The sequence below is a fragment of the Ranitomeya imitator genome, chromosome 6, assembly GCF_032444005.1.
Source record: "Ranitomeya imitator isolate aRanImi1 chromosome 6, aRanImi1.pri, whole genome shotgun sequence".
Taxonomy (NCBI): domain Eukaryota; kingdom Metazoa; phylum Chordata; class Amphibia; order Anura; family Dendrobatidae; genus Ranitomeya; species Ranitomeya imitator.
In genome coordinates this window covers 550047353-550060839 of record NC_091287.1, presented here as the reverse complement: position 1 = coordinate 550060839, position 13487 = coordinate 550047353, and the positions used below count along the sequence as shown (strand labels likewise).

Below are 13487 nucleotides of genomic sequence, written 5' to 3'. Positions count from 1 at the left end.
ATATGTATATATATATATATATATATATGTATATATATGTATATATATGTATATATATATATATATATATATATATATATATATATATATATATATATATATATATATATATATATATATATATATGTGTATATATGTATATATATATATATATATATATGCATCATATCTCCCTCATCCCCCGCATGTTTTTCCAGCACATGACAGCTGATCTGGTCAACTGACATGTGTGTGCCCCTAATAGCCACTGAAGGAATCGCCATCCATCCACAGCTGTTAACATGTTAAATGCCACTGTCAATCTGACAACGGCATTTAGCACGTTTGCATTGGAAGTACGTCATTGGCATCCGCAGTCATGAGATGAGCACCGATGGGTTGGCATGACAACCTATATCTGCATTCACAAACGCCCAATGTATTAAAATATGTTAATCTGATAAACAGTGTAGCGAGAAATGATAAAACTCCAGAATTACGTTTTTTGGGTCTCTGCAACATGGCAACAAAAGATACTGTATGTACCCCAAAATGGTATCAATAAAGTCAGCTCGTTACATAATAAAAAGCCCTCACCCGGACTCAAATTCTGAAAAAATAGAGACTCTACGGGTCTTGGAAAATGGTACTTTCTTTTTTTTTTTTTTATTAACCAGCTATGGATTTTTTTTTCTTCCCATCAATAACCTATACCGTATTTTTCCGACTATAAGACGCACTTTTCCCCCCAAATAATTGTGAGGAAAATGGGGGGTGCGTCTTATAGTTGGAACGCAGGCTTACCGGCATTTTGGCGGCGACAGAGGTGTGGGGATGATGTGGCGCGGTGAGCCTTATGGCGTGAGCAGGGTCCCGTCCACATTTGAGGTGAATCCGTGGTCCGGTATTGAAGGAGAGCAGCAGAGCTGGGTGAGTTACGGTTTTCCCGGTGGCGGCGGCCATCTTCCTGAGGCCGCACGTGCGCAGATTGAGTTTTCTGCTTCCTGGGGCTTCAGGAAAATGGCCGCGGGAGGCCGCGCGTGCGCAGATGGAGATCGTGGCGGCCATTTTCCTGAAGCAGAGTTCGCAGATTGAGATCTTGGCTTCAGGAAAATGGCCACCGCGATCTCCATCTGCGCCCGCGCGGCCTCCCGCGGCCATTTTTCTGAAGCCCTGGGAAGCAGAGTACTGAATCTGCGCACGCGCAGCCTCAGAAAGATGGCCGCCGCCACCGGGAAAACCGTAACTCACCCAGCTCTGCTGCTCTCCTTTAATACCGGGCCGCGGATTCACCTCAAATGTGGAAGGGACCCTGGCCGCCGCCACAGCACTGCCGCAACCTCCCCATGGACACCAGGCCATGGCGTCGCCCACCTAAGCAGGATGGGACCCTGCTCGGGTGCACGCCGTTCCGCCCACCGCACCTCAGCATCACCTCACCTCTGCCACCACCATGCCTCCTGTAACCCTGCTCTGCCGTTGCTTGCCCTCAGGTAAGAGATCTTAAATTCGGACAGTAAGACGAACCCCCATCTTATAAAAAAATCCTTTTTTCTGCAATTTTCACCCCAAATTTGGGGTGCGTCTTATGGTACGGTGCGTCTTATAGTCCGAAAAATACGGTACATGTTTGGTATCTGCAGACTTGTACCATAGTGAACATAGTAAAAAAACAAACAAAAATAAGACAGTTGTGGAATTGCACTCTTTTTTGTTTTGTTTGTTTTTTTGCAATTATGACCGCACTTCAAATTTTTCCCATATTTTTTATTTTTTTTGCCAGGGCAAAATATGGTAAAATCAGCGGTGTTGTTCAAAAGTACATTTCATCCCGCAAAAAAACAAGCCCTCCTAGCCATAATTACTGGAAAATTAAAAAGTTATGGCTCTGGGAGGTAGTGGAGCAAAAAACTGAAAATGGCCCAGCACTTAAATGGTTACAAAGGTTGCATCGTTTTCCACTCCCAAGCATCCTGGCTTCGGTGTGCTGGGATGTGTTGTCCTGACTGGCAGTTTGGACCATCAGCATAGGTGGCGCCTCCTAGTCCAGTGCGCTATCCTCTGCAGCTTGGGGTGGCGGGGGAGGGGAACCTGTGTGGGGGGAGCCTGTGTGGTAAAGTAACAGGCAGGTTTCGGGGCTTGGAAACACAGTAGAGGGACACTTAGGTTGTATTGCTGCTGTTTCCATAATGATGGGATGTGTATAGTAAATTAAAAGGAGAGATTATTTAGGTATATCTGCTTTGCTTATCCTAGGCCTAAAAGTAGAAATTACACACTGTGGACAAATGAAAAGAAAATATCGAGTGTGCAATGTGACGAGACGACCAGCAAGTCATCAAACGTGAGTATTTTTATTGTTTTATGGCAGAATGCAAAATTTCCAGAAGTTTGTGAACTTCCTATACAAAATGTGTAGTATGAGGAATAACCTTGTACATTGCAGCCATTGGCTTAAATTGCCCTCTTTTCTTCTTTTTTTATTTCTTTTTCCAATTAAAAATAATAATTTTTTTTTAGACTTTATTTGTTTTATGCAATTTTGCTTAAATAGTATGTCCTTAAGCTTATTAATCCGAAAAGGAAATTTCCTCTGATTTTTACAATTTTTCTTCCTGTTTTGCAGATTCCCTCTCCAACAAGAGAGCGGGCAGACGGTGGAGTGCACCGTCGCACAGTACTTCAAGGATCGACACAAGCTAGTATTACGTTACTCCCATCTTCCATGTTTACAGGTCGGGCAGGAGCAGAAACATACGTACCTTCCTCTGGAGGTAAGTGCAGCAATTATTGTCTTGTATATATCTGCAACACATGATGTGACTAATCTGTCTGTTGCTAATGGCAAACTTCCTTCTTATATGTGGATTTAACGATTTGCCTTGTACAAGCTCAGGGTATTCTAAATTGACACTATGGATCTAAAATATCCCAATATTTGCCGTTTTTAATCCAATGCAGCACAACTTTTAAAAGGAATCTGTCATCCCAAAAATCGTATATGTGCTAAGGCCACCGGCATCAGGGGCTTATCTACAGCATTCTATAATGCTGCAGAAAAGCCCCCGATGTAACCTGAAAGGTAAGAAAAACAGGTTATATTACACTCACCGAGGGGCGGTCCCGGTTTGTTCCGGGTCCGATGGGCATCGCGGTCCGGCGCCTCCCATCTTCATCAGATGACGTCCTCTTCTTGTCTTCCTCCCGCGTCTCTGGCGCAGGTGTACTTTGTCTGCCCTGTTGAAGGCAGGGCAAAGTACTGCAGTGCACAGGCGCCGGGAAAGGTCAGAGAGGCCAGGCGCCTGCGCACTGCAGTACTTTGCTCTGCCTTCAACAGGGCAGACAAAGTATGCCAGAGCCGCAGCTTATAGGTAAGAAGAGGACGTCATCGTATGCAGATAGGAGGCGCCGAACCGGGACCGCCCCTGGGTGAGTATAATCCTGTTTTTCTTAGGGTACCGTCACACTATAACATTTCGATCGCTACGACGGTACGATTCGTGACGTTCCAGCGATATCGTTACGATATCGCTGTGTCTGACACGCAGCAGCGATCAGGGATCCTGCTGAGAATCGTACGTCGTAGCAGATCGTATGGAACTTTCTTTCATTGCTGGATCTCCCGCTGTCATCGCTAGATCGGTGTGTGTGACACCGATCTAGCGATGCGTTCGCTTGTAACCAGGGTAAACATCGGGTAACTAAGCGCAGGACCGCGCTTAGTTACCCGATGTTTACCCTGGTTACAAGCGTTAAACTAAAAAAAATAAACAGCACATACTTACATTCTGGTGTCCGTCAGGTCCCTTGCCGTCTCTGCTTCCCGCACTGTGACTGCCGGCCGTAAAGTGAAAGCAGAGCACAGCGGCTGTGCTTTCACTTTCACTTTACGGCCGGCAGTCACTGAGTGCGGGAAGCAGACTGCAAGGGACCTGACGGACACCAGAATGTAAGTATGTGCTGTTTTTTTTTTTTTTTTTTTTTTAGTTTAACGCTTGTAACCAGGGTAAACATCGGGTAACTAAGCGCGGTCCTGCGCTTAGTTACCCGATGTTTACCCTGGTTACCCAGGGACCTCGGCATCGTTGGTCGCTGGAGAGCTGTCTGTGTGACAGCTCCCCAGCGACCACACTACGATTTACCTACGATCACGGCCAGGTCATATCGCTGGTCGTGATCGTAGGTAAATCGTATAGTGTGACGGTACCCTTACCTTTCAGGTTACATCGGGGGCTTATCTGCAGCATTACAGAATGCTGGAGATAAGCCCCTGATGCTGGTGGCCTTAGCTCATATACTATTTTTGGGGTGACAGATTCCCTTTAAAAGAATCTGTTTTCAGGATTTTATGCCCACACTAATGACCTGTAAAGGAGCTTTCAACTGTGAATTTCCCAAAACGCAATATGGATTAAGCTCCCCATACACATTACTGTCAGCAAAACCCACCTATATTGATGGGTTTTGCAGACAGTTGAATGTTTGGGAGCCACAAACTTTTTATTGTCGTGGAAACTATCGATTCAGCATGTCTGATTTGGCATGACCGATCGCATTGTCTTCAGAGATAAGCCTCCAGCAGAGATGTCCAACAGTGGCTCGCTCACATGTATTATAAGGGAGCCACTGTGTATGGGAAAACTGTCAACCATTGTTAACCCGACAGCCCTCTAATGTGTACGGGATTGGCAGCAGCTTTACCCGCATGCCACTTTTCTGGGATATGAAATCCTGAGGACAGGTTCTCTTTAAATCTGTTCTGCTTTATTTAACACCTTCCCTTAAATAATAAATTTAGGATGAATTAACACTGGTGCTGGTTTGTGTTAGATTCTTTGTGGAGGACTATTTTAAAAGTAAGCTCCCGGGGCTGCAGCAAATCTGTCTTGTGCGTTCTATGTCCGCTTGTCGATCAACACATCTCAAGTCTTTTCGCTCTGTCCTTATTGTGAGTTGGCCATGTCTAATACCTTTCCTTTTTCTTCCCATTAGGTATGCAACATAGTGGCGGGACAAAGGTGCATTAAAAAACTGACAGACAATCAGACCTCCACTATGATTCGAGCGACTGCCCGATCAGCTCCCGATCGCCAAGAAGAGATCAGTAAACTGGTAAGAAGTTCATTTGTTAGTTTTTTGTTGTTTTTTTTCCCTTACCAAAATTAAAAGTTGGTCTTAATATTTTCAAGATTATGTAGCCAAAAAAACGTAAATCTTATGTCAAACCCCTTATGTATTGATTTTCACATATATGAAGATCTTGCTGTGACTGGCAATTCTTTACTACGTGGATTAGCCGTCTTGACTTTTAACCATGTTGCAAACTTTTAATAAATGGGTTTGATAGTCACTCCTGACTATGAACTCATTAAGGATAGTATCTCGTGCAGTTTTATCTAAACCCTTTTTTTAACATACTTTTATTTATTTTCAAAAAAAATTCTAGGTAAACTTTGGATTTATGAATAGGAATAAATTTAACACACTAGACATGGTAATTTTTTTTTTTTTTTATTTCTTTTTGTTTTTGTGAGGGGTGGGGGATTGAAAGTCAATTGTTTAAAGGGGGAAACTCCCATTTGATCTTGCCACAGTGTGTTGTGACAATGATGATCAAAGGATTTAAGGGGTTGTCCTCTTTCAGCAAATGTCTACTTGCAAGTTCAATTAGGTATATATATATATATATATATATATATATATATATAAAAAAAACACACCCCTGAGTTTTTTCCTTTCCCTCCGTGCCCAGCGTTTTGTCTTCACCAGTGCCCTGGACTTTGTTTGCATGCAGCAGCGGCGTAACATTGACGCTGCTTCCGATTAATGAACTCATCGGCTATGTTGATGGCACAAGACAATGAGCACAGTGATTGGCTGCAGCGCTGTCAATGTGATTTCACCGCCGTAGCAGACTATAGAGATCAGAGTAGTTGCAGAGACATACAGCGGGACCCGGTAAAGGCAGGAAAGCTCGGTTGGTGTATTTTTTTACACTTTGCCATTGCCTGCGTTTACTAGGCCGTGCACAAGAGGAATGTAGAGATTTACGCTGATTTAGCTGTAAATTGAATCGGGGTCTTTGCCGAATGTTTTGTTTGTTTATAAACATGTGCAGAAATGTGATACATCTAACTTTGTTTCCTTCAGATGCGTAGTGCCAGCTTCAATACTGATCCCTTTGTTCGTGAATTTGGCATTATGGTGAAAGACGACATGACCGATGTCACTGGCAGAGTCCTTCAACCTCCTTCAATTCTTTATGGAGGCAGGGTATGGGAAGAGCCAAATGCTCCCTTGGTAGACATCTCCATGGTTCTTGATCTCTTTTTTCTGTGTCTTGTGGTGTTTGTCTTGGCTGCGCTTTGCTTATTAGATTTATGTGTTGTAGAAAATATGACGCTTGTGTGAAAGGAAAACCTCTCATTGCTTTTATTGAACGGTCCATACTGGGTGATGAGGGATTCTCGTGGGAGAATTGTTTGGCATATGGTGTTACGGCTCTAGGGGAAACTTTGCTGTCCCCCGTCCTAATGGCAATTGCTTTACTCCATGGAACGAAGCCAAGCTTTCAGAGGAACCATCACATCCCTTAACCCTATCTGTTAAATTAAAAAAAAAAAAAAAGAAAAATCTATAATTTTTCAAAATAATCATATACATAATTGAGGAGGACAAAAATAAACTTTTATGTTCTGATTTTCATTATGTAAGTTGCCCGACTCACGTCAGGACTTCTACAGCACAGCAAGTTGGCTCTACGAGCGCTGCGTATAGTATTTATTCAGTAGTTGTTGGTGAATATGGACATACAGTTCTATATACATCAACAACTGCTGAATAAATGCTGTATGGGAGTGACATGTATAGTAGTTATTGGGATATGCATATATACAATGATTAATTCTATATCCGGTAAATACTTTTATAACATTCTTTTAGTCAGATTACTGGCCAGGCGCCGGGATGATGCGGGACCAGCGCTATGGATACCTAGATCCTAGACTGAAAGTAAGATCATTAAAAGGAATTGAAAGAAACAAGAGTTTAATGTTTTAATTGTATAAAATATGATAAGTTTTTTTCTATATTCAACTTGTAAACATTATGGGGAGGAGCTGATGAAATTTACCATGAAAACCTAGTGTACTACTAGCTTGTACCACGACTGTAGTAAATGCAGGCAGAATCTGCTCACATGCGTCTCATGTCACTCCTTCCCTCCCCTCCTGGGCATTTAAAGGGAGAACTAAGTTCAGTATCACGCTGCAGGTACATTTTCGTCAAGCGACTGCAAAGTCATACAGAGATTTGGACAGTGTCACTGTGGCAGCTCTGATGACTGGAATTTACAGAGATCTGAGTCCAGCAGTCATATCACTTCAGCAGCGCTCAGATAACAGGAGTTACACAGCTCAGCAGACAGTATCACACATGACAGGATTAAATGCAGTTCAGCAAACTGTATCTCACATGATTAGATGCGTGGCTCAGTGGACAATAGCTATCATCTAAGTGCTGCAGTTATGGCATTGTGGCTCTCAGATCACTGTAATAACTGGTGAACATACACTAGGTCCGGGGACCTGGTGTTCGGAGACGAGCACTCAGGTTATTACTGTGATTTGAGCACAGCAGCTGTAATATCATCATGACTATGGTCAGGTCAGTGGTATTACCAGTGAGTGCTCATTGGGTCCAGGCACCAGGACTGCCATGAGGACTTCATGCCGCGGTGAGTACATGTTTCTGGGTGAAATAGCCGCTGTTGGTGTTCACCGATTATTACTGTAATCTGAGCTCCGCTGCATCTGTCATTCACCCAATACTCCTGTAAAGTATAGACATCCACACTTAGGAGCTTACCAGCAGCTCAGCCCGACGTGCTGCCTTTAGAGGGAAGATAATGGCCGAATCTGTGTCTGCTGACAATGATGCACGCCCCGCTCCTAAACTAGGATCAAAGGGGACATGACAATATATAGTATGTCATAAGTCGGGAAGGGGTTAAACATATTGGGTCAGATTTAGATTACGGGTGAACTACTGCTCACCGATACATTGTGCATCCAGTCTCTGCACACAGCTGCAGTGTAAAGCATAAGGGAGAGACAGAAGCCTGAGCTACGTCACATTGATGTGCAAGTTGCATGTTCATGGCTGACGCCTTACTGAGGCAGAGCAAAATTCCATGGACACAATAAAACTCCTCATGGGTGACTGATGCCTATTAAAAGAAATCCGTCACCAGGTTTTTGCTGTGTAATACGACAGCAGCATAATGTAGGGGCAGAAGCCCTGATTCCAGCTATGTGTAACTTACTGGGCTGCTTGCTAAGTTTTGATAAAAATAGTGTTTTCTGAGCAGGAGAGATGATCACCGGGAGACTAGTAAGGCTGCCAGGTAGATTCCTTCCAACACGGGCTAGACTTGGACGCATTCACTTCTATGTGCACCTACAATGGTGGAAACAGAAAATACCTCAATGAGAATGTCGTTATATTAATGAGTGACGATTAAAAATAAAACCTAAAGGGATTTGATAGTCTAACCGGTGTACGGTTCTCTTCTGGTTTCCTTTCACACGTACGCATTTTGCTTTTGCAGTGTTGTCTGTGTGTTGAATACCGTTGCTTTTTTTTTTTAATTTATTTATTTTTTTCCTCTGTGTCCATAAATATGCATTTAATCAATTTGTTATATAATTTTCAGAATAAGGCCATTGCTACCCCAGTGCAAGGTGTATGGGATATGAGGAACAAGCAGTTTCACACCGGTATTGAAATAAAAGTGTGGGCCATTGCTTGCTTTGCTCCTCAGCGGCAGTGTACAGAACTTCACCTGAAGTAAGTCTTTACTGTACCCAAGTGACTGGTTTTATCTATTTGCTGTAATTTTTATTTTCTGATGTATATACATTGTGTGATCTCACTGCAGTGTCAGCTAAGCAGAACATTTTTTTAAATGAATTGCCCAGAAGAGGAAAATAATTTTTAAATTAACTCCACTTACAACAAAAATAATGCTTGCCCATATCGTGAATGATCCTCAAATGCAAGAGGACTGCAGCACGGATTAGGATCGTGACCTAGCGATCCAGCTATGAGGGGGGCTAGAATGCAGCCCCTTTAACATTGTGAAGATCACCAGTAGGAATGCGCAAACCTGAAATGTAAAGTTTAGGTTTGTACCGGACACATAGTCGAACTCTGAACACTATTTTTTTTTCTTTCTTTCTCATAAGTCCGTTTTACTATTTGGTGCCGAATAAAGTTTGTTGAAAGGCAATCAACAAGTCTTGGGTATTTCCAGAGCAATCACAGCCATGCCAAGAATTGGCAGGCACAACACGTGACCTGGCCCGTATAAATGCCAGATCTCTGGTGGGGCCACCATTGTGCTCTGACTAGCGTAGGGACAAGGACACTGCTTGAGTGAAAGGACACGGTAAAGTCAATATTTAAAAAAAAAAAATTTGATCTGGGGTCCCCCTTATTTTTAATAACCAGCAAAGGGAAGGCAGACAGCTGGGAGCTGATAATCATAGGCTGGAAATGGCCGTTAATATTGGCCCAAACCCAGCCTAATAAGACCAGCCCTCAGCCACCCCTGAAATAGCGCCTCTATTAGATGTGTCAATTTCGGCACTCAACCGTGGCTCTTTCTGATTGCCTTGGTACGATTTATAATTGGGATATTTGTTGTGGTTGAGGTCAGCTGTAAAGTATCAGGCTGCTCTATCTCAATTTTCAGTGGGATACTGCTAATCTGGAACACTAGCTAAGAGATTGCATCCCAGAGTTGCTTTACCTCATGGCAATTTTTCCAGACATGCATCATATCTATGTTATGATCTCCGCGCCTCCATCACACATCTGGGGAGTTGCGGTAGATCAGGGACAATCTGTATGGTGTGAGGTACCACCTATATAGCAGGTGGTTGGTGTCCCCATCATTGAGACGGACATCCGCCATTGCCCTGGGGTGATCACACATTGTAGATCCCTCTCCCATTTGTGGAGGTGCAGGTCTAGAGAGGGGAACGTCTCCTCCAGCATTACGGACAGCACTGTCCTCTGCCGCGCTGGGGTGAGGACTATTGTATATAGTTTTGGAAGGTTGAGAGAGTATTATTTATTTTTCTTCCCCTGTAGAAAATATCTTAATTATAAATATTTATAATAATCTTTTTGTGGAATGTGGTATCTCTCTCTGATCAGAGAGAAGTAGGATAATATTCCCTCCTCATACATGTCCCCGATCAGTAGGACTCCCAGGGATTTCCAGTTTTGGATCTGGAGGTCTGGAATACACAGCTCCAAAGTCTCTATGGGGGCTTTAGATAGCACCAATTTAATAGTGTGTGTGTGTGGTTTGTTAATTAGTATGCTCCATACCCCGGCGCCGCCTCCACAATTACTGGCAGACACAATTTCCTATCATCGCTGGGGTTAGTCCCGACAATGATATGCGACTCAAAAAATAATGCAATATTGGGGGACTTGGAGACGTTTCTTGATTTTTCTATCCAATCTCTGTTATCCTTATCATTCCACATCAATCTTAATTGTTCAAATATGTCTGCTCTATAATATCTCACCACTGAGGGGCAGCCCAGTCCTCCCTCTGTTATTGGAATGTATAATATGTCTGCTCTATAATATCTCACCACTGAGGGGCAGCCCAGTCCTCCCTCTGTTATTGGGGTGTATAATATGGCTGCTCTATAATATCTCACCACTGAGGGGCAGCCCTGTCCTCTCTCTGATATTGGGATGTAAAATATGTCTGCTCTATAATATCTCACCACTGAGGGGCAGCCCAGTCCTTCTTCTGTTATTGGGATGTATAATATGTCTGCTCTATAATATCTCACCACTGAGGGGCAGCCCAGTCCTCCCTCTGTTATTGGGATGTATTATATGGCTGCTCTATAATATCTCACCACAGAGGGGCAGCCCAGTCCTCCCTCTGTCATTGGGATGTATAATATGGCTGCTCTATAATATCTCACCACTGAGGGGCAGCCCAGTCCTCTCTCTGATATTGGGATGTAAAATATGTCTGCTCTATAATATCTCACCACTGAGGGGCAGCCCAGTCCTCCCTCTGTTATTGGGATGTATAATATGTCTGCTCTATAGTATCTCACCACTGAGGGGCAGCCCAGTCCTCCCTCTGTTATTGTGATGTATAATATGTCTGCTCTATAATATCTCACCACTGAGGGGCAGCCCAGTCCTCCTTCTGTTATTGGGATGTATAATATGGCTGCTCTATAGTATCTAACCACTGAGGGGCAGCCCAGTCCTTCTTCTGTTATTGGGATGTATAATATGGCTGCTCTATAGTATCTAACCACTGAGGGGCAGCCCAGTCCTCCCTCTGTTATTGGGATGTATAATATGTCTGCTCTATAATATCTCACCACTGAGGGGCAGCCCAGTCCTCCCTCTGTTATTGGGATGTATAATATGGCTGCTCTATAATCTCACCACTGAGGGGCAGCCCAGTCATCCTTCTGTTATTGGGATGTATAATATGGCTGCTCTATAGTATCTCACCACTGAGGTGCAGCCCAGTCCTTCTTCTGTTATTGGGATGTATAATATGTCTGCTCTATAGTATCTCACCACTGAGGGGCAGCCCTGTCCTCCTGTTATTGGGATGTATAATATGGCTGCTCTATAATCTCACCACTGAGGAGCAGCCCAGTCCTCCCTCTGTTATTGGGATGTATAATATGTCTGCTCTATAATATCTCACCACTGAGGAGCAGCCCAGTCCTCCCTCTGTTATTGGGATGTATAATATGGCTGCTCTATAATCTCACCACTGAGGGGCAGCCCAGTCATCCTTCTGTTATTGGGATGTATAATATGGCTGCTCTATAGTATCTCACCACTGAGGTGCAGCCCAGTCCTTCTTCTGTTATTGGGATGTATAATATGTCTGCTCTATAGTATCTCACCACTGAGGGGCAGCCCTGTCCTCCTGTTATTGGGATGTATAATATGGCTGCTCTATAATCTCACCACTGAGGAGCAGCCCAGTCCTCCCTCTGTTATTGGGATGTATAATATGTCTGCTCTATAATATCTCACCACTGAGGAGCAGCCCAGTCCTCCCTCTGTTATTGGGATGTATAATATGGCTGCTCTATAATATCTCACCACTGAAGGGCAGCCCAGTCCTTCTTCTGTTATTGGGATGTATAATATGGCTGCTCTATAATATCTCACCACTGAGGGGCAGCCCAGTCCTTCTTCTGTTATTGGGATGTATAATATGGCTGCTCTATAATATCTCACCACTGAGGAGCAGCCCAGTCCTCCTTCTGTTATTGGGATGTATAATATGTCTGCTCTATAATATCTCACCACTGAAGGGCAGCCCAGTCCTCCTTCTGTTATTGGGATGTATAATATGGCTGCTCTATAGTATCTCACCACTGAGGGGCAGCCCAGTCCTCCCTCTGTTATTGGGATGTATAATATGGCTGCTCTATAATCTCACCACTGAGGTGCAGCCCAGTCCTTCTTCTGTTATTGGGATGTATAATATGTCTGCTCTATAATATCTCACCACTGAAGGGCAGCCCAGTCCTCCCTCTGTTATTGGGATGTATAATATGTCTGCTCTATAGTATCTCACCACTGAGGGGCAGCCCAGTCCTTCTTCTGTTATTGGGATGTATAATATGTCTGCTCTATAATATCTCACCACTGAGGTGCAGCCCAGTCCTTCTTCTGTTATTGGGATGTATAATATGTCTGCTCTATAATATCTCACCACTGAAGGGCAGCCCAGTCCTCCCTCTGTTATTGGGATGTATAATATGTCTGCTCTATAGTATCTCACCACTGAGGTGCAGCCCAGTCCTCCTTCTGTTATTGGGATGTATAATATGTCTGCTCTATAATATCTCACCACTGAGGGGCAGCCCAGTCCTTCTTCTGTTATTGGGATGTATAATATGTCTGCTTTATAATATCTCACCACTGAGGGGCAGCCCTGTCCTCCTGTTATTGGGATGTATAATATGTCTGCTCTATAGTATCTCACCACTGAGGGGCAGCCCAGTCCTTCTGTTATTGGGATGTATAATATGTCTGCTCTATAGTATCTCACCACTGAGGGGCAGCCCTGTCCTCCTGTTATTGAGATGTATAATATGGCTGCTCTATAATATCTCACCACTGAGGGGCAGCCCTGTCCTCCTGTTATTGAGATGTATAATATGGCTGCTCTATAATATCTCACCACTGAGGGGCAGCCCTGTCCTCCCTCTGTTATTGGGATGTATAATATGTCTGCTCTATAGTATCTCACCACTGAGGGGCAGCCCTGTCCTCCTTCTGTTATTGGGATGTATAATATGGCTGCTCTATAATATCTCACCACTGAGGGGCAGCCCAGTCCTCCCTCTGATATTGGGATGTATAATATGTCTGCTCTATAGTATCTCACCACTGAGGGGCAGCCCAGTCCTCCCTCTGTTATTGGG

The 13487-nt window shown here is 43.8% G+C and overlaps 1 protein-coding gene across 2 annotated transcripts in view; it reads left to right on the top strand.

The window, feature by feature from the left end:
- AGO2 (argonaute RISC catalytic component 2) overlaps nucleotides 1–13487 on the top strand; it is an 87699-nt gene that overhangs the window by 52192 nt on the left and 22020 nt on the right. The window contains exons 7-11 of one of the 2 annotated variants that reach the window (XM_069731976.1): nucleotides 2236–2323; nucleotides 2606–2753; nucleotides 4972–5091; nucleotides 6130–6252; nucleotides 8693–8826. In XM_069731976.1, coding sequence (XP_069588077.1) covers nucleotides 2236–2323; nucleotides 2606–2753; nucleotides 4972–5091; nucleotides 6130–6252; nucleotides 8693–8826 — 613 coding nt within the window. Of the gene's footprint in view, nucleotides 1–2235; nucleotides 2324–2605; nucleotides 2754–4971; nucleotides 5092–6129; nucleotides 6280–8692; nucleotides 8827–13487 lie in introns of both variants that reach the window. The other variant, XM_069731975.1, reaches the window with a different exon arrangement.